Source organism: Eriocheir sinensis, chromosome 7 (genome assembly GCF_024679095.1).
Source record: "Eriocheir sinensis breed Jianghai 21 chromosome 7, ASM2467909v1, whole genome shotgun sequence".
Lineage (NCBI taxonomy): Eukaryota > Metazoa > Arthropoda > Malacostraca > Decapoda > Varunidae > Eriocheir > Eriocheir sinensis.
Genome location: NC_066515.1, coordinates 12,658,750 through 12,681,187, shown reverse-complemented (window position 1 = coordinate 12,681,187; position 22,438 = coordinate 12,658,750). Strand labels below are relative to the sequence as shown.

The window sequence follows — 22,438 nt, the reverse complement described above, 5'->3', positions numbered from 1 at the left end:
ACCATGATTGGGACAGTCAGGGGCAACAAGGCAGAGATTCCAGAGGAGATGAAGGACAAGACCACACGGGCTCCAGGTTCCAGTGCCTTCCTGTTCACCAAGGACATGACACTGGTGTCGTATGTGCCCAAGACCCCTTCCAGCAAGAAGATTGTCCTCCTCTTGTCCTCAATGCATGACAAGAATTCCTTGGCCAGCAGTGGAAAGCCAACGATAATTGAAGACTACAACAGGACGAAAGGAGGGGTGGACACTTTCGACCAAATGTGTGGGCAGTATTCGTGTGGCAGGAAGACTAAGAGGTGGCCGCTCTGTGTCTTTTATGGCATGGTCAACACTGGGGTCATCAACTCGTGGATCATCTACGAGGAAAATATGAAGAGAGCAGGTGGCAAGCAGATCAAGAGGAAGCAGTATATGCAGGAGTTGGCTGTGTTGCTGGTCAAGCCTTGGGCAGTCCATCGCCTCGCGCATCACACTCTGCCAAGGCAGCTCAAGGATCATATATACAGTGTTTATGATCTGCCCACTCCTCCTGACACTTCAAGAGCTTCTGTACTACCTGCAGCAGACATGAACAATTCCATGGTGCGCTGTGTGGAATGTCCAGCGAAGGCAGACAAGAAAACACGCTTCCGCTGTCTGTCATGTGAAAGAGCTGTGTGTCCCAAACACTACTACACCATGTGTGGCAACTGTATATAAGGCTGAGGTAAGTATAAATGCACCTGAAGAGTTTATTTACTTGTACATAATAAAGAAATAGTCAGTTGCTGCAGTCATAATAGTATAAAAAAAATAGTCTAAAAAAATTGATTTTTTATGGTAAATAAAATAAGGCTTTTTTACACCTCTCTTCCCTACAGAAGCCGCAGCAGCTCGGGAGCAGCACCCCCTTTGGCACTGGCTCACACAACCTGAGAGACCGTATGAGCAGTCTGGAGGTCATCGGATGATAACTTCTTTTTTTTTTTTTTTCATATTTATTTTGAAAAATTTTCCTATTTTTAGTTACAACTTTTAGTACCTCATATTCCTACCTCAGTGGAATGCATTCCAGATTCTCTTAATGTTAACACAAAATAGAATGGATAAAGTGCCATCATGTGAAATATTTTCAATAAATGTTTGTATTTAATATTTTTTTTTATTTGTCCAAAATCGGGTATTACATACCCATAGTTAGTGGTGGTGTTACTAAAATCATGGTTAGTGTTCTAGGGTTAATATGAGTATTATTGCTGTAACTATAATCATTATCATAATAATGTTCAGAGTAATTACTCATGTGAACTCTCTCTCTCTCTCTCTCTCTCTCTCTCTCTCTCTCTCTCTCTCTCTCTCTCTCTCACACACACACACACAAAAAAAAATCTGAGCACTCCGTGTAGCCGCTAAAGGGTCGCCTGTGACCCTCCTCACCTGCGTCTTCATCCTACACTCCCCCCCGCCCAATCCTACAGTCACCTCCACCATCATCGGACAGTGCAGTGCAGTACAGTGCAGTGCAGTATGGCTTACCGCTACTCTCATCACTTCTTTCGCTACCTCAGGCGTGGAGCTGGATACCCCCTCTCACCGGCCATCGATACAATAAAAACACTGCAACTAATTCGTGGCCGTGGCCGCCGGGCAGGGCGTTGTGTTCAGCGAACCATCAAAACAATTACAAGTGTGCGCCCACTGACTAATATAGTGAAGCAAAGCGAGTACAAACACTTTGAAGTGCCGCGTGTGTGGTACAGCCACCCCTCACCTCCCTGAACAACAAGCTCAACGAGGTTATTACCACAGTGAAAAGCATCAACCCGGACATAGTGGCAATTACGGAACCTTGGCAAGTGACCCCAGATCTGTGCCAGTGTGTTTTCCCGCCTTAGAGAGGGCAAGAGTGGCGATGGAGTTTTAGTGTGGTTCCGAAACACTTTCAACCCCTCAGTGCTCGATGTGAACGTTCCCGATGAGGTGGAGGCAATGTGGATCAATGCCATCCCCTCCCGCTACCCCCGCCAGGTTAACGCCATCATACTATGTGCAGTGTACAATACACCCCGCTCTCATCAATACAGTGGACGCTACACGTGTTAGGTACCCCGGTGCTAAGTTCGTGTTGTGTTGGGAATTCAACGAACTAGACATTGCAGACGTTACGAGCCACCTATGTCTCACGGAAACTGTTAACTTCCCCACGCACGAAAGGAACACCCTAGACCTTATTCTCACTGAGCTGACGGACTGGTACTCTCCCCCTCAGCCCCTTCCCCCCATGGGCCGAAACAATCACACCTCGGTCCTAAGGACGCCCTCTCCTACCATCTCACAGAGCTGCGAAACAGTCAAGAGGATCACCCGCCCGACACCTGACTCTAAGATAAGGCAGTTTGGGCAGTGGTTGGTGGATAATCCTTGGGTCGAGGTCCTAACCGTTCATGACGTCACGGAGAAGTGGAGCAACTACCTCGCCACCGTCACTCAGGCCTATCACCACTTCTTCCCCACTAAGACACTAGTACACACCCACCCAGACGACCTGCCTTGGATGACCTCGAGGATTAAGGCCTTAATGCAGCAGAGGAACCGCGCCTTCCACACGGACAGTAGTAACAAATGTACGGAAGTGGGGGTAGCCTCAGCTGGGGGAACTGGAAGTGTGGGTTGGGGGGTTAGGGGGGAGGGAGAGGAGGGGCCCCCCCCCCCTCCTCTCTCTTCTTTACCTTTAACTCCCCTCCCCCCCCCCACCACCCCCACCCCCCCCCCCCCCACCCCTCCTCCCCAGACGGAGGGGGAGGGGTGACAGGCAGGGGGGCCGGCAGGGGGGGGGGGGGGGGGGGGGATGAGGAGGTTATGAAGAAGATAAGATCTAAATAAATGATGAAAAGAATTTTAAAGACACATGATTGATAACCACATTTGATGATGACCAGGTTGAATATGATTTTTTAAATATGCTTTTCAAAAAAAATTACTGAAAAAAAATTAAAAAAAATCCAACGAACGTAAATTATTTAAAATTATTTTTATATCTTTTCTTCTTAACTCATTATTTCTTTTTTTTTCTTTATATTATATATTTCTTTATATATATATATATATATATATATATATATATATATATATATATATATATATATATATATATATATATATATATATATATATATATATATATATATATATATATATTTTTTTTTTTTTTTATTTTATTTTTTCTTTTCTCCTTTTTTACTGCAGCACCAGGTCTTTTTTTTTTTTTTTTTCTCTTTTCTGTCTTCTCTTCTTCATTTCTCTTTTCTTTTCTTTTTTCTCTCTTCTTTTCTCAATCCCTTATCTTTCTTAGACGTTGCTGTAACTTCTTAATTTATCACCTTTATCAAGATAGCGCTCAAAACGAAGGCAGCCAAAAAATGATAGCGCTCAAACGAAAAAGGAAGGATGTGTGTGTGTGTGTGTAGAGGTGTGTGTGTGTGTGTGTGTGTGTGTGTGTGTGTGTGTGTGTGTGTGTGTGTGTGTGTGTGTGTGTGTGTGTGTGTGTGTGTGTGTAAAAAGTTAGAAAAATGAGAGAAAAAAAGATCAGGAAAAAAAGTTCCTCGGAAAAGGTTCGTCATCCGAAATCGTATCAAGAACAAAAAAACCTTCTTCCTTGATCAATAATGGTAACGCAGGTGTCCATTGATCAATCATGGTCTGTTTCATGTATATGGGTTTTTCTATTGCTGATATAACGGTTGGCTTTGAGCTGATTCGCATTAAATTGAATAAGCGTCAATAAATCTTAAGTCATAAGTAATGACAACTATTTATTTGTATGAAATTTTTTTGTTGTTTTGCTTTTCAAGTCATTTTGGATTAAGGTAGCGTTAATTTTTTTTGATTAAAAATTGCTGTCGCATTATTTTTGATTTTGAAGGTTACATTTTGTGTTTTTTTTGCAAGCTTTGTTCAGAGCTTTCATTCATTTTTTACGCTGATTTTTACTTATTTTTCATTTTCATTTTCATGATGTTTTACTCTTTGAGTTTGCAAAGAAGTATTTGCAGAGTTTTTCATTGTCTGTATTTGCAGAGAAGCCAGATCTTCTTTTTATTTCGTCATTTTTTGGATTTAACTTTTCAGGCGTGTGTTTCATCTTGAAAATTTTTAATTCGTTCGCTAAGTGGAGTGAGTTCGTTCAACAAGTTTCTTCTATAAGTTCGACAGTCAGTTTCAGTCTAGTTGTAGTTCGTTCTTTATCGTTCAAGTTAGCCAAACAGTGAGTTCAGCTAATTCATAATCAAAAAGTTCAGAGTTCAGCTAATGTGGTCTCAATGTAAAAAAACAGTGTTTCAGCGTCAGTGAAAAGTTCGTTCTTCAAATAAACAGTGAGTCTAGCATCAGGGTGTGTAAGTTGTGTCTATATACAAAACAGTGTGAGTTCAGCTAATGTAAGTTCGTTATATATACAAAACAGTGTGAGTTCAGCTAATGTAAGTTCGTTCTATATACAAAACAGTGTGAGTTCAGCTAATGTAAGTTCGTTCTATATATAAAACAGTGTGAGTTCAGCTAATGTAAGTTCGTTCTTTATACAAAACAGTGCGGGTTCAGCTAAAATGGTTCACAGCATTACTTCCACAATAGGATCCGCTTACTACTGTTTCTCCGTTTCTATTCATTATATTGTAAGCATACGCTATGGCAAAGTGATGTCTCTTTACACCCATTCGAAGAAGGTTTTACGAGAATACTCTCAAAGTCATAGAATGCTAAATAAGATGGCTCATATGCTTTAGCATCATTAATAAATTTCACACTATATCCTGCAGGTGGAAATCTTAGTCTTGTGATCGTCATTGGGTGCTCAGCAAGCGTTGTCTTGTTCTCACAGGCACACAAATTTCCATGCAGTTTTTCCATGCTGCATGGTTCTTTTTCATTTCCCGCCGTAGGATAGTTTCCTTAAGCAGTTAATTAGAACACCAACGAGGGAAGAAAATATTTTGGATTTGTTGTTAACTAATAAAGAGGACATAATAAGCAACATTGAGGTTGGGGGTTCATTAGGTAACAGTGATCATAAGGAAATTAGATTTAATATTAAATGGGAGGATAGAGTCAGCAGAAACAACACTTAATACCTGATTTCAGGAAGGCGGACTTCGAGGGTTTAAGAAAGCAGCTGCAAAGGCTTAAGAGAGTAAGATCAGAAGTAGCTGAGAGCTTAAACCATAGAGTTCGTTATGTTGGGAGTATAGAACGTGTAAGAGTTTCTTTTTCCTGGAGTTCACCATTGGAATACGCGTTCACCCGGGAGGCTCTCCAACAATGTTTGAGCGAAACTGTAGGGATTCAGGAGTATTTATACCCAAATCAACAAGAAGATATCCATGAGGACGTGAATATACAGCATATATATATATATATATATATATATATATATATATATATATATATATATATATATATATATATATCTATATATATATATATATATATATATAAAAAATGGTTTGCCTTCTCTTTCCCGAATATTTGTCTGCCCAGACAGTGAATTTGAGATATATCTGACTTATTTAATAACACGAGGGAAGGAAAGGGAAGGGGAGGGAGGGAGGGGGGAGGAGAGAGAAGAGGGAGGGAGAAAGGTATGATGGAAGGGAGAGTTGAGAGAAACTGTAGGGATTTAGGAGTATTTATACCCAAATCAACAAGAAGATATCCATAAGGACGTGAATATACAGCATATTTATATATATCTACAAACTGGTTTGGCTTCCCTTTTCCGAATATTTGTCTACCCAGACAGGGAATTTGAGATAAATCTGACTTATTTAACCCTCTCACGCACGATGACGCATTTCGTGTCATCAAGGGTATAAGGTTCTGGGGGACGATGACGCGAAACGCGCCATAAAAGTAAATAAAAAATGATTAAAAATTAAGTTTTCGATGAAAGTTCGTCAAATTTGGGAGCGTCAGTTGTTGGGATAAGTTTTTTAATAGTAACATATGGCAATCTTTCTAAGGAACGTAGATGAGGAGCTTTGAGTGATTTTTATTTATTAGGCTACTCTGACGAGAGAAAAAAAATACAGTTTTCTTGGTGTAAATCGGGAACTAATAGACGTATGAGGAATTTGAAGATACCATAAGAATCCTCACTAAATTCCGCTTCGGAACATATATTCGGCTAAAAAAGTTGGCCCACAAAATTTCAAGCTAGCCGCAGATTTCTCAAGAATCAGAGGAGAATGGAACACACACACACACACACACACACACACACACACACACACACTTTCCCTCTCTCATCGCTCTTTCTCCCTTCCATTCGCTGACTCACTGAGGTATTTCTGGGTTGCCTTCGGTTGAGCGCTATCTTGATCTAGGGAAAAAGGTAAACTCGATGCGGCAACGTCTAAGGTCAAATGACACCGAAGAGCAGGCAGAAAATATAAAGAAATGCAAGTTGAGAAAAGAAATAAGAAGAAAGATGTTAAGAAATGAGATATAAGACATTAATTAATGCAAAATCAGAAAAAAAAATGAAAGTGCGCCAAATCTGCAGTTGTTGGGATAAGTTTCTTAATAGTAACATATGGCAATCTTTCTAAGGAACGTAGATGAGGAGCTTTGAGTGATTTTTATTTGTTAGGCTACTCTGACGAGAGAAAAAAATTCAGTTTTCTCGGTGTAACTCGGGAACTAATAGACGTATGAGGAATTTGAAGATACCATAAGAATCCTCACTAAATTCCGCTTCGGAACATATATTCGGCTGAAAAAGTTGGCCCTCAAAATTTCGACCTAGCCGCAGATTTCTCAAGAATCAGAGGGGAATGGAACACACACACACACACACACACACACACACACACACACACACACACATGATCCCTTTTTCACGGAAAAAGGTGAACTCGATGCGGCAACGTCTAAGGTCATATGACACCGAAGAGCAGGCAGAAAATATAAAGAAATGCAAGTTGAGAAAATAAATAAGAAGAAATAAGTTAAGAAATGAGATATAAGACATTAATTAATGCAAAATCAGAAAAAAAAGACTTGGTGCTGCAGTGTTTAGGGTTAGATGGCACCAAAAAACCGGAGTAAAAAAATATATATATAAGTTGAGGAAAGAAATAAGAAGAAACAAGTTGAGAAATGAGAAATAAGAAGATAATGATACAATACATCCAGCAAAAACTTAAATAATTTATCGAGTCTTACGTTCAATGGCGATTTTTTATTTTACTTTCGGACTTGCATTAGAGAGTAAATTCATATTCCAGCCTGGTCATTAACCTAATGTCCTTAACCTTTTCCGTGATTATAATCTCGTGGTCATTCGAGGACCCAAGATCTTATCTTAACCCTTCAAGTACCCCCTCTCCCGTCACCCCCCCCCCCCCCCCTCCCTGCTGGGCACCCCTACTCCCGTCACCCTCCCGCTTCCGTACGCTAGTCCGAGAGGCGGGGGTTGGTGAAAAGGTAAAAGAGATGGGGGGGGGGGTAGGGGAGGGGGGGGTCCAGATACCCCCTCTTCCGTAACCCCCACTTCCAGTCCCCTCCGCGGAGGCAACCCCCACTTCCGTACATTTGTTACTACTCATACATTCCACGTACTTTCTCTACTCTCCATGCTAAAAAGCCTTGGTTTAATCATGCTTGTTCTCGTACTATTAAAGATAGCGAGGCAGCTCACAAAAGGTTCCAGAGCCTTCGGACTCCCGCTAACTTTGATCTTTACATTTCCGCTCGGAATCGTGCCAAATCTATTCTCCGACTTACCAAAACTTCTTTTATTAATAGAAAATGTCAACACCTTGCTTCTTCTAATTCTTCCCGTGACTTCTGGCATCTGCCAAAAATATCTCCTCCAATTTCACTTCTTCCTCTTTCCTTCCTCTCCTTAACCGTGACGGCAGCACTACCGTCTCATCTGTCTCTAAAGCTGAACTTTTCGCTCAAACTTTCTGAAAGAACTCCACCCTGGACGATTCTGGGCATATTCCTTCTACTCATCCCCCTTCTGACTCCTTTATGCCTGTTATTAAGATTCTTCCAAATGATGTTTTCTATGCCCTCTCTGGCCTCAACTCTCAGAAGGCTTATGGACCTTATGGAGTACCTCCCATTGTCCTTAAAAACTGTGCTTCTGTGCTGACACCCTACCTGGTCAAACTCTTTCGTCTCTGCCTATCAACATCTATCTTTCCTTCCTGCTGGAAGTATGCCTTTGTACAGCCTGTGCCTAAGAAGGGTGACCGTTCCAATCCCTCAAACTACCGCCCTATAGCTTTACTTTCCTGTCTATCTAAAGCTTTTGAATCAATCCTTAACCGGAAGATTCAAAAGCACCTTTCCACTTCTAACCTTCTATCTGATCGCCAGTATACTGGCGATCTTCTTGCTCTCTTAACTGACTCTTGGTCATCCTCTCTTAGCCGTTTCGGTGAAACTTTCTCTGTTGCGCTAGACATATCGAAAGCCTTCGATAGAGTCTGGCACCAGTCTTTGCTTTCTAAACTGCCCTCTTTCGGATTCTCTCCCGTTCTCTGTTCCTTTATTTCCAGTTTCCTTTCCGGCCGTTCTATCTCTGTTGTGGTAGACGGTCACTGCTCTTCCCCTAAACCTATCAACAGTGGCGTTCCACAGGGCCCTGTCCCATCACCCACTCTCTTCCTGTTATTGATCAATGATCTTCTTTCCATAACAAACTGTCCTGTCCACTCATAAGCCGACGACTCCACTCTGCATTATTCAGCTTCTTTCAATAGAAGACCCCCCTCAACAGGAAGTACACGACTCCAGACTGGAGGCTGCAGAACGCTTAACCTCAGACCTTGCTATCATTTCCGATTGGGGCAGAAGGAACCTTGTGTCCTTCAATGCCTCAAAAACTCAATTTCTCCAACTATCAACTCGACACAATCTTCCAAACACCTATCCCCTATTCTTCGACAACACTCAGCTGTCACCGTCTTCAACACTAAACATCCTCGGTCTATCCTTAACTCAAAATCTCAACTGGAAACTTCATATCTCCTCTCTCGCTAAATCAGCTTCCTCGAGGTTGAGCGTTCTGTATCGTCTCCGCCAGTTCTTCTCCCCCGCGCAGTTGCTATCCATAAACAGGGGTCTTGTCCGCCCTCGTATGGAGTATGCATCTCACGTGTGGGGCGGCTCCACTCACACAGCTCTTCTGGACAAAGTGGAGTCTAAGGCTCTTCGTCTCATCAGCTCTCCTCCTCCTACTGATAGTCTTCTACCTCTTAAATTCCGCCGCGATGCTGCCTCTCTTTCTATCTTCTATCGATATTTCCACGCTGACTGCTCTTCTGAACTTACTAACTGCATGCCTCCCCCCCTCCCGCGGCCCCGCTGCACACGACTTTCTATTTATGCTCATATCTATACTGTCCAAAGCCCTTATGCAAGAGTTAACCAGCATCTTCACTCTTTCATCCCTCACGCTGGTAAACTCTGGAACAATCTCCCTTCATCTGTATTTCCTCCTGCCTACGACTTGAACTCTTTCAAAAGGTGGGTATCAGGACACCTCTCCTCCCGATACTGACCTTTCTTTCGGCCACCTCTTTTGATTCTTTTTTTGAGAGCAGCGAGTAGCGGTCTTTTTTTTATTATTGTTTTCTTTTTTTGTGTGCCCTGAGCTGTCTCCTTTGTTGTAAAAAAAAAATAATAAAAAAAGGCCATAAACATCGGCCTTCCCTCCCACCTGACATCCTGGCTGGCTGATTTTTTGATGCACCGGCGCCAAGCCGTACTCATCAGGGCTGCAACTCCACCCTCCAGCCCCTTTCTGCTGGGGTGCCACAAGGGATGCGTATGGATCCTCCATGTTTCCTTATTCTGATTAACAATGCACTGATATACGCCCCTCATCGTTGGAAGTACGTGGATGATTCTACAGTGGGCATCTTCATCAACAACACAGCCCCTGACTACACGCTCCTACAACACATTCTGGACCGACTGCAGAGTTGGACGCAAGACAACCACGTCACCATCACACCAACAAGACGGTGGTGATGCATTTCCACACCTCCACCACTGCCATCCCACCGCCAGCCCTGAAGGTTGGCCCTCATCAGCTGCAGGTCCTTGAATCCACCAAACTACTTGTAGTTATCTGGGACAGCAAGCTAAGCTGGGGCAAGCACGTCACCACCATCATCAAGGCGGCTTCCTACAAACTTTCTATGTTGAGGCGCATGGAAGCACTGGGAGCCCCCAAAGGACGCTCAATGACCCGTACACCACCTTCATCCTCCTCAAACTTATCTACGCCTCTCCTGCTTGGGCTTCCTCCATCAACAAGACCCAGCAGCGCCAACTAGAAAGAGTGCAGAAGCGGGCTTGCAGACAGATTCTGGGCAGTGCTTACACCAACTACGAGAACGCACTCACCCAGCTGAATCTGCCCACCCTTCAAGACCGATACCACACAAATTTAACGAAATTCGGCAAGTCCCTCATCCGCAACCCCCACCATAGAGACCTAGTCCCACACGGCCTCCCTCCCCCCACAAGTCTCACAAGACACCACAATATTCTCGTCCCAGTCAGAGCTCGCTCGGACAGATACCGGTTTAGCACTATACCGGCACTTGTAAAGGCCATAAATACCTCCATGATCACATGGCCCCCCCACTCTAATACACACACACACACACACACACACACACACACACACACACACACACACACCAACCACACTTCCCCACTTCCCCCATTCCTCATCACATAAATCTCATTGTACTTTGGTTATTTTCAACCTTATGGCTCCCAACAAATGAATAAAACATTTATTATTATTATTATTATTATTATTATTATTATTATTATTATTATTATTATTATTACACCCACACCCACACCCACCCACTCCCACACACACACACACACACACACACATACACCTTCCTTTCTCAGTGTTCTCTGCATCCTCCTGATCTTCCTTTCTTTCTGTCCCTTTTCCTTTCGCCTCGTGCTCTTCAAAGCAATGTGTCAGAGTCGTTTGATCTCCCAAGACCCAAAGGACACTCATCTTGTGATCCTCGCGTGGAGAAAGCTTTTCATATATAATTACAAACCCCAAATATTTATTTGAAATGACTGAATCCCAACACCCACAGAAAATACACTGCAGAGGTTTGCCCAGTGATGGGTAGCGTCAGCGTACGTATACGGTTATACAATGAATTTCTACTGTTCATATTACCTTTAGGTTTATTTATAAATAATTTACGTCTTCAGCAAAAAATAATTTTGTCTAATATACAGGATTATCATTAATTGCGCGAAAGTTGTCATCTGTAGACTTGAACTCGAGACAATAATTACACGAGGGATTTGGGCAATCTTGGTCTTGACTTTGACTTACAAGGACCGTATACCTACTTTCAAGTAGAAATAGATGTTGATTAATTTATGTCAGTCATATTATGTTTTAATACAGTTATTCTTACACCGAAAACAAAAATGCATTTACATTAAATTCACACCTCACCCTTCCTCCCTCCCTTCCTCATCTCACCTAGATGAATGATATGAATTTAAGAGTTGCTCAACTGATACAAATACAGCTGGAGATTTAAATGTAATAGTTCTGCGTTTCACCCCTTTTCTATATTGGTGTTTGTTATGAAAATGCTTATAAGTAATTGATACTTGTCGAGGCAATTTTTTTTACAGCAAAGGAAACAGTTCAAGGACTTAAAAAATTTAAAAAAATATCCCGCTACTTATTACCCCGAAAAAGATTAGAGAGGAGTGGCCGAAAGAGAAGTCAATTTCGGGAGGAGAGGTGTCCTGATACCCTCCTCTTGAAAGAGTTGAAGTCGTAGGCAGGAGGAAATACATATGAAGGAAGACTGTTCCAGAGTTTACCAGCGTAAGGGATGAAAGAGTGAAGATGCTGATTAACTCTTGCATAAGGGGTGTGGACAGTATAGGGATGAGCTTGAGTAGAAAGTCGCGTGTGGCGAGGCCGCGGGAGGGGGGGAGGCATACAGTTAGCAAGTTAAAAAGAGCGGTCAGCGTGAAAATATAGATAGAAGATAGAGAGGCATCATCGCGGCGGAATTTAAGAGGTAGAAGACTATCTGTAAGAGGAGGAGAGCTGATGAGACGAAGAGGCTTAGACTCCACTCTGTCCAGAAGAGCTGTGTGAGTTGAGCCCCCCCACACAAGAGATGTATACTCCATACGAGGGCGGACAAGGCTCCTGTTTATGGATAGCAACTGTGCGGGGACGAAGAACTGGCGGAGACAATACAGAATGCCCAGCCTCGAGGAAGTTGATTTAGTGAGAGAGGAGATGTGAAGTTTCCAGTTAAGATTTTGAATTAAGGATAGACCGAGGATATTTAGCGTTGAAGAAGGTGACAGCTGAGTGTTGTCGAAGAATAAGGGATAGATGTTTGGAAGATTGTGTCGAGTTGCTAGGTAGATAAATTGAGTTTTTGAGGCATTGAAGGACACAAGGTTCCTTTTACCCCAATCGGAAATGATAGCAAGGTCTGAGGTTAAGCGTTCTGCGGCCTCCAGTCTGGAATCAAGTAATTCCTGTTGAGAGGGTCTTCTATTGAAATAAGTTGAATAATGCAGAGTTGAGTCGTCAGAGTATGAATGGATAGGACAGTTTGTTATGAAAAGAAGATCATTGATGAATAACAGGAAGAGAGTGAGTGATAGGACATAGCCCTGTGGAACACCACTGTTGATAGGTTTAGGGGAAGAACAGTAGCCGTCTACCACCGCAAAGATAGAACGACCGGAAAGGAAACTAGAAATAAAGGAACAGAGAAAGGTATAGAATCCGAAAGAGGGCAGTTTAGAAAGCAAATACTTGTGCCAGATTCTATCGAAAGCTTTCGATATGTCTAGCGCAACTGAGAAAGTTTCACCGAAACGGCTAAGAGAGTATGACCAAGAATCAGTTAAGAAAGCAAGTAAAACGCCTCTTGCGAAATCCATACTGGCGATCAGATAGAAGGTCAAAAGTGGAAAGGTGCTTTTGAATCTTCCTGTTAAGGATTAATTCAAAAGCTTTAGATAGACAGGAAAGTAGAGCTATAGGGCGGTAGTTTGCGGGATAGGAACGGTCACCCTTCTTAGGCACAGGCTGTATGAAGGCATACTTCCACCAGGAAGGAAAGGTAGATGTTGACAGGCAGAGGCGAAAGAGTTTGACCGGGCAGGGTGTCAGCATGGAGGGACAGTTTTTAAGAACAATAGGAGGCACTCCATCAGGTCCATAAGCCTTCTGAGTGTTGAGGCCAGAGAAGGCATAGAAAACATCATTCCGAAAAATCTTAATAACAGGCATAAAGGAGTCAGAGGGGGGATGAGTAGGAGGAATATGCCCATAATCGTCCAGAGTGGAGTTGTCACAGAAAGTTTGAGCGAAGAGTTTAGCCTTGGAGATAGAAGAGACAGCGGTTCTGCCGTCAGGGTTAAGGAGAGGATGGAAATATGAAGACGTGAAATTGGAGGAGATATTTTTGGCTAGGTGCCAGAAGTCCCGAGAAGAATTAGAAAAAGCAAGGTTTTGACATTTGTTATGTATGGAAGAGGTTTTGGTAAGTCGAAGAATATACTTGGCACGATTCCGGGCGGAAATGTAAAGATCATGGTTATCGGGAGTCCGAAGGCTTTGGTACCTATTGTGAGCTGCATCCCTATCTTTGACAGCACGAGAACAAGCGTGATTAAACCAAGGCTTTTTAGCATGAGGAGTTGAGAAAGTGCGTGGAATGTGTGCCTCCACCAGAGACAATCACCTCTGTAATGCGCTGGGCAAACACAGAGGGGTCTCCCTCCTGGAAGCAGTAATCATTCCACGGGAAATCGGAAAAGTACATCCTCAGGTCATTCCACCGAGCTGAAGCAAAATGCCAGAAGCTTCGCTTCCCCGGTGGGTCCAGAGGATGTACAGGAGCGATAGGACAGGATACAGAAATTAGGTTGTGATCGGAGGAGCCCAATGGAGAGAACAGTTTGACAGAGGTAAGGAAGAAGTCTAGTATGTATGGAGATTTCAGCGAACGGAGAGTGGGTCAAGATGTGCTCCACTTTAGAGTTCAAATAGTCAAAGAATTTTACATAGTTAGTAGAGTTGGGTGAGAGATAAACAACACAGATGTATTTAGTAATAGAATGACAATGAAGTCTTAGCCAGATGGTAGAAATTCTGAAGAGTCGAGGTCGTGGACACGAGAGCAAGTGATGTTGCGCATGTAGGCGCAACATCCATCTTTGGAGTGAAATTTAAGATAGAAATAGTAGGAGGGAACAGAGTAGAGATTGCTGTCAGTAGCCTCAGAAACCTGTGTTTCGGTGAGGAAGAGAAGGTGAGGTTTAGAGGAGGAGATATGGTGTTCCTCAGAATGAAAATTAGAACGAAGACCGCGAATATTGCAGAAATTGATAAGAAAGAGGTTCGAGGAGTTATCAAGACATCACTCAAGTCGGCAGCCAGAAGGGGAGTCCTCCCTGGGGGAATTTGTCGTCCCCCCCCCAACCCCCACACCCTAGTCGGAGACTCCGAGGCACTATTATTGTACGCCATTTTGAATTTCGAATTTTGGGAAAAGGTGTGTATGTTGTGTGAATGTAGCGTGGTGTGGATAGAGAGAGGATCTGTCTTTAGAGAGCACTGCCCCTTGGGTGGCAAATTTCACTCTAAGATATTCTGCGTACATGATTTTCGTACATATCAATCATACATTTAAATGCAACGATTGGTTTAGTGGCTGTGATGGTGTTGAGGGATCTTGTGGTGGCGAGGCGCTTGAACTTGAAAGTGTTGGCGCGTAGCTTCTCCTTGCATTTTCCATTGCCTAAGCTACCATGCAGCGGTTTTTCTTCACATCCCGTTTCCGTTTTGACATGATGTCAGTGAAAGGCTTCAGGGCAATAGCAAGTTCTCTAATGCGTTAGCAAGAGCTCATGAAGGAAGATCGCGGTGTAAACAAAGCAGTCTTCCCTCAGGCACCAGTTCATCTGAGTTTGAGGCAGGAAAGCCGCGGTGGGCTGGGGAGAGGTTGCCAGATACACGAAAATACATTGGTATGTAATTATTTTATCATATTCATTGAAAATAACAAACTGATTCCTGCCACCCACACCAGGACTGGCTCGCCACAGTCAGTTATTAGACATTTAAACCCAGGCTCGGTGGGACATTTAATTTCGCTGGAAAAATTGAGCTGTCATGCCAGAGCATTTAACTTATTTTCGATATTCTCAATTAATTCATTAAAATAGGGTGCTGGATCCTCCCCTTGATTCACGCTTATTCTCATGTTATCTCCGGCCCGACACCTCCATTGCCTCTTCTCCCGCTGACTTCTCTCCAAACAGAACGCACTGCCACCTCAGCCCAATCTTCTCGTACGCAGATTAGCCGACCATATGGACCAAGGTAAAGGGAGGCAAGCCAGGTATTCGCACAGGTGTGTGTGTGTGTGGGGGGGGGGGGGGGAGGCGCTGGAACAAAATTGGTGTGGACTGCGCAGGCAGACCGTGGCGTCACAATCTACTACTTTTTTTTTTAGTAGACGTGGAAGAGGTCTGACTGCTGCGGGGACTTCAGTCTTGACCCAGCCACCGGCTAGAAGAGGTCTATCTGAGCGGTCCGTTTTCTGTGACATGGGAAACTCTTGTATAGTGCGCCTTCGTGTTGCATTGTTCGTGGGTGCAGATCCCTGCATCCCAAAGGGACCACACTACTTTTTCAGTCTCCCAAAAGATGAAGTTACAAATAATACACTTTTGGGCTTAGTTTTTTTTATTAGATCCTAACCTAATTCAACAGTTTGGTATTGTGAATAATTTAATTAGGCATATACTGTACATAAATAAATCATAAGGCTGTAGCCTCATTGCATAGCACAACGGAAGCTGCCAAGCTGTTGAGGGAAGGAGCTCAATGAGCTTAGCTGCACTGGGCACCATGGTCTATAGACTCTATACCCAAGACTTATTATCGGTGAACAAATACTTTAAAGAGGAATGGGAACCCAGGTTTATATGTGAATGCACATGCCCTATAGTCATTATTATTATTATATGAGTGAATTGTCCTAACACTCCAGGGAAAATTAATGCAGATAACACTAAAACTACTGAAAATGCATTCCAGGATCATAACCTACTTAGACGTGCAACGGGCTACATTACATTAGGATACCTTTAAATTCTCACATTCTCTTTCTCTTTCTTTCTCTCTATCAATCTCGGTCTCGTCTAGGCAGTGACGTCACTTTGAATGCGCAGAGAGAGGTGGGGTAGGGAGATCGAGACTACCTGGTGTTTCTTCTACCATGATATGGACAACAGCCACGTGCTTTGACAACCTGCTATCACACTGCGTGTCCGGGTTGGTGAATTATGTACGATACACAGATGAAACAGGCGCTCCATGATATGGGTCAGTAGGCTACTTTCTAAGCGTGAATCCCGAATGCCCAGATCTATGACTCTTCAACAGCCGGCTGTTAATCCGCCTGAACAATAAGAACATAAGGAGTCTGCAGAAGGCATATAGACCTACACAAGGCAGGTATTGTAAACCTAACCCCACCTAACCTCATCAGCAATGATTACAGATAAGTTACCATTTATAAGATTTTTGCTAATAGTAGGTATACCTACTAGTGCCTTCGTCACTGCCAGAACCTTTCATCTCAGAGTCCCAACATATCCCCCTGTAGCCTCCGGAGCTCATTCGATATATAAATCTGGAGATCCTCCGAGAGGCTCAGTCAGTATCTCGTAAATAAAAATCGTGTTGCCGATTATTTCGTTTCTAAATAAGTACTGAGCTATCTTTTGTGTATACGTAGACCGAATGCTGTTCTGTAAGTCACAGTTATGTCTGACTAACCAAAGCTTGTTGAAAGTTAACAACCTTGTTAAAAGTTGGCAAGCTTTGTATAGCCTACTTTCCCATGTTTCAAAGCTGGTTCTGCTTATTCCATGTGTGTCCCCTGATATGTCCTCCCTTCTTTCCATTTCTTTTTTGCACCTCTCCTAAATTCAATTATTCCTACCGCTCCCCATATTCATAGTTTTCTCAGACGCCAAAACCATTTGTGATTCACTTATGCAGCATCATAAGATTGATTACTTCAGGAAATTATTCTTCCTCCCAGTAAATTTCCTGTTTTAAGAGCATGTGGAGCATCTGAAAGGCGAATACGTATAATACAAAAAATCGCACACTATAGCACTGTTCCCGCAAACAGCCGAAAGAGACGATCATAGTCATTTAGAAAGTTTTTTTTAAACATGCTGCATGCGTTCAACTTAGGTGCTGCCTATAATCTAGGTAGTCTCTCTTGGAGGGTCTCTTGGACGACCCAGGCCCGTTAGTTGCGCAGGTGAATTTTACTTATAGTGGTTGCCGTGATGTATTACTCATGCTTGGCCCATGCTGCTTGAACGAAGTCTCTGAAGTTAGGGTTGACTGAGCATCTGGGAAGCGTGAGGGCAATATTCTGCCACTCGGCGATGGTTTAAAATGGTCAGCGTCCTTCTGTGGACTCGAACTTAGGTCCTTGGGCTCACCATCCCCGAAGTAAGACTGATTCAGAGTTTACCAGCGAAAGAGATGAACTTATGAAGATACTATTAAATTTATCCATAAGGGATCTGGACAGAATAGAAGTTGTACATAGCCGAGGGAGGCGAGCCCGCGGGGGTGATGAAGGAATGCAGCTAGCAAGTTCAAAAGATCACTTAACATGTAAGTAACGATTTAAGATAAAAGAAAAAACAGCGATATTGTGGTTGTAATCAAGAGTTTGAAGAGTCATTAGAGATGATGGGATGATAAGTCTGACTGTACTCTGTCCTAATGAACTGTGTATTTAGGATTCATCCTTCCATGAGATGCATATTCTATACAGGGGCGGACATAACTTCTGTATATATTTAGCATTTTCGAGATTAAACATATTTTGTTGAAAAATAATTAGAACCAACCTCAAAAATGCTGATTTATTATGAGATGAAATATGAAGCTTATAGTTGAGATTCCGAGTTGCAGCTTGGCCAAGAATATTTAATATCAGGGAACAGCTGCGATTTGTTGAATATTATAGGGTAATCGTTTGGTAGGTTGAGTCGAGTTGTTAGGAGAAATCGAGTTGTCCACTAAGCTCATTCTATTCTTTTGTTGTAAAGTGTCAAGTAAGAGTCAGAGTACAGAAATTCCGCCGCCATGTTGCCTCTATCTTCTGTCGATATTTTCACACTGGCTGCTATTCTGAACTTGCTAACTGCATGCCTCCTCTCCCGCGGCCCCGCTGCGCACAACTTTCAACTCAAGCTCATCTATGTGCTGTCCAAATCCCTTATGCAAGAGTTAACCAGCATCTCCACTCTTTCATCCCTGAAACAATCTTCCTTCATCTGTATATCATCCTGCCTACGACTTGAACTCTTTAAAGAAGCGAGTATCAGGCCGTCTCTCCTCCCGATAATGACCTCTTTTTTGGCCACTCCTCTACTCTTTCATAGGAGCAATGATTTGCGGGCTTTTTTTTTTTTTTTTTTCCCCTTGAGCTGTTGTCTTTACTGTTAATAATAAAAAAAGGAAGCAGGGCACCACCCGTGGCAGGGGCAGGTACACCACAGAGAACAATGTCTTCTCACGGGGATAAAATTAATGGGGACGCCCGGACGAAAAGAGCCGTCGTTGTGCGCATGGTAGAGGGAACACCAGGTAGTCTCGATCTCCCCTACCCCACCACTCTCTGCGCATCTAAGTGACGTCACAGCCTAGACGAAAGGGAGAGAGAGAGAGAGAGAGAGAGAGAGAGAGAGAGAGAGAGAGAGAGAGAGAGAGAATTTAAAGGTCGTCTACGTAGGTTCTGATCCTGAAATGCATTTTCAGTACTGCTTTAGTGCCCTTTGCATTAATTTTCCCTGGAGTGTTAGGACAATTCACTCATATAATAATAATAATGACTATAGGGCATGTGCATTCACATATATAATCCAGGGTTCCCATTCCTCTTTAGAGTATTTGTTCACCTAAGTCTTGGGTATAGACCATGGTGCCCAGTGCAGCTGAACTCATTGAGGTCATTCCTTCTACAGCTTGGCAGTTTTCGTTGTGCTATGCAATGAGGATACAACCTTATGATTTGTATTTGTACAGTATATGCCTGATGAAATTATACACAGTACTAAACTGTAGAATAAGCTTAGGATCTCATGAAAAAAAAAAAAGCCAAAAGGGGTATCATTTGTAACGAGGATTCTAATGAAATATGTTTTATGTTTGTAGACTTTATTTCATGACTTTGGAATGCAGGGATCTGCACCCATGAACAATGAAGCACGAAGGCATACTGTACAACAGTTTCCCATGTCAAAGAAAACGGACAGCTCAGATAAACCTCCTCTCGCCGGTGGCTAGGTCAAGAGTCATACCTATTCCTCGTCTAGCCTGTGACGTCACGGTCTGCCTGCGCAGTCCACTCAAATTCTGGTACAGCGCCCCCCCCACGTGGGAATACCTGGCTTGCCTTCCTTTACCTTGGTTGTGCGCATGTGTAGCTCTTCCACAACGGACGGGTACACAAACACAGAAACACTCTTGCTCGCTCACTTTCTTTCCCTTGTTGCGGTGGATGGCTCTCCTTAGAGCACCACCAAAGCAAGGCCCTTGTAGCTTATTATAACACCATGACTCTGACCAAGATTGCATGATATATAAGTAAATGTATGCTGTTCTCTGCTGCACAAATACATCTTACCTATTTTCTTTTCGTGGGTAAGCTATCAGTATTTGGTCCATTTAGCGACATAGCCTCTTTTTATTTTTCATGCATTTATATGTCGTCTGCTTGAGTCCGTTGGAACCATACCTGTCAAGTCTTACGTTTTTTTATACACAAACTTATGGTCTCTAACGCAAAATCTTATGGAAAGACACCACAGTAGCTTGACAGGTATGAGGAGACACGGCAGAGGCGTGGCTTATACGTGACGCTGCTTGGTGCCAAACTAGAGAATGTAGAAACTGGGATTTAGAGAAAACGAAGAAAGGCTTAATAATTTAAATCAATCACTTCCACATGCCCCCCCCGCACACCCCACACCGCCGTTTGTAGGCATTACAATTACAGTCACGCATAGCACAATAAAAAAGGCATATTATTTTCGTCAGTGACTTGCCTGAACGCGTTGTGAAAGAAGGCGAGTATGCACATCCACAGTACACACACGGGCGCGACTTAGTCACCCATGAACTGGCGGGTATTTGGATTCAAGTGACGTCATCCCGCTGCTCCGCCCCAAACCACCCCTGCCCCTACCGGTCGCAGTTTTGAAGGCAGAGTGACCTGACTTGGTATAAGTGACTTTGCTCACCAAGAGGCAACCGTGGTGTAACGGTTAGCGCGTCCGCCCGGCAAGCGGAAGGTCCCGGGTTCGATCCCCGGGCGGTGCCTATCGCTAAATTTATTAGTTTCTTAAATATAGGTGCGAAATCATATTATTAACGTATCAGTTCATCTGTTGTGACCTAAAGGGTAACATAATAGCCTACTTGCCACAAAGTTCAGAGTTCTTTGAGTAGATTCTGTGCATCCTCAATTCCGCGGAAATTATACATAAAACATGTCATAACGCTCTCCCCTCAGGACGTAGATCTTGTGCAGATTTGCATCGGATGTCTCCACAAGGATAGAGGAAATAGATTGGAAAAAAACAATATCCATGACTTTCATTCACTAGCCGCATAAATAAATCTTTGCTTTCCAAACTATACCCTCCTATGAACTATCATTTGCTCTGTACTTTCATCTCCAGTTTCATCTCTGGCCGCTCTATCTCTGATGTGGTATGCGGTCACTTCTTCCCCCAAAACCTATTTACAGTGGTGTTCCGCATGGCTCTGTCATATCTCCTACTCTCTTTCTGTTGTTCATTGATGATCTTTCCAAAACAAACTTCCTATCCATTCTTACGCCGATGACTTTACTCTGCACTACTCTTTTGATTGAAGACTCCCCCCCCAACTGGAACTACATGATTCCAGGCTGGAGGCCGTAGAACGCTTAATAAACCTCAAACCTTACTATCATTTCCGACTGGGGCAAACACAACTTGGTGTCTTTCAATGTCTCAACAAATTCAGTTTATCCACCTGTCAACTCGACACAATCTTCCAAACACCTGTACCCAATTCTTCGGTAACATTCAGGTATCAACTTTTATAATATCTATCTTTAACTCAAAATCTCAACTGGAAACCTCATATCTCCTCTTACTAAATCAACTTCCTCGAGGTTGGGCGTTCTGAATTATCTCCGCCAGATCTTTTCCCCCTCCCATATGCTATCCATGGGTCTTGTCCGCCCTCGTATTGAGTATGCATCTCATGTGTGAGGAGAACACACACACACACACACACACACACACACACACACACACACACACACACACACACAGCTCTCTTGGACAGAGTCTAAGGCTCTTCGTGTCATCAACTCCTCTCAGTCTCCTACCTTTTAAATTCCGCCGCCATGTTACATCTCTTTCTATCTTCTATCCATATCAGCACTCTGACTGCTCTTCTGAACTTGCAAACTGCATTCATTCCCTCCCTCCCGCACACGATTTACTACTCAAGCTCATCCCTATTCTGTCCACACGCCTTATGCAAGTGTTAACCAGTATCTTCACTCTTTCATCCCTTACACTGGTAAACTCTGGAACACTCTTCCTTCGTTTGTATATCCTCTTGCTATGGACTTTAACTCTTTCAAGAGAGGAGTATCGAGACCACCCACACCCTTACCTCCTTCATTCATTCCAACCAATGGGATAACTAGAACTTTCCCTGTCAATATCACACCCACCACTCATCTCCCCCTCTGTCTCCCCTAGATCCGCCAGTAGCCTCGCTGGAGCTGGGTGGCAGGTCGGCTTCAGTACTGGTGCATGAAGGAGAGGACGTCACCTTCACATGCAATGTGGACGCCAATCCACCCTCATACAAGACTACCTGGTACCTGGCGGTAAGTGACGCGTGGGTGTTACTAGTGACACGTGTTTACATGATGTCCCTGGTGGAGAGGCAGGTGTCATGTAGCTGTGGTATGTGTTGTGTATCTTGTGGTGTGCGTTATGTGATTGTTGGCATATGATGTCACACTAGCGGTGGGGTTTATACAGTGGGTGATAAGCGCTGTCTGCCAAGTGATGGGCACTGTGTACTTGACGGTTTGCGTTCTCTACCTGGCGGTGCTTATCTTCAGTGATAATTTAAGAGCCATGAGAGTCATTGCTCTTAAAGGTTCCCTCTTCTCTGTTCATTGCCTCATATCGGTCATAATTATGAAAACTTCACACTCTGGCTCACGACTACATATTTTGGGAGACTGTTCCATTGGTCTATAACTCTCGCTTTAATGAA

General features: G+C 43.3%; 1 protein-coding gene and 1 non-coding gene across 2 annotated transcripts in view; both read left to right on the top strand.

Annotated features, from left to right (window-relative positions):
• Window positions 1–22,438, top strand: part of LOC126995295 (sialic acid-binding Ig-like lectin 10) — a 117,912-nt gene that overhangs the window by 7,078 nt on the left and 88,396 nt on the right. Inside the window, exon 3 of the mRNA XM_050854784.1 lies at window positions 21,910–22,040. Within this exon, the coding sequence (XP_050710741.1) occupies window positions 21,910–22,040 (131 nt within the window). The remainder of the gene's footprint in view (window positions 1–21,909; window positions 22,041–22,438) is intronic.
• Window positions 20,394–20,468, top strand: Trnaa-ggc (transfer RNA alanine (anticodon GGC)). Its single transcript has one exon. It is a non-coding gene; the product is annotated as a tRNA-Ala (tRNA).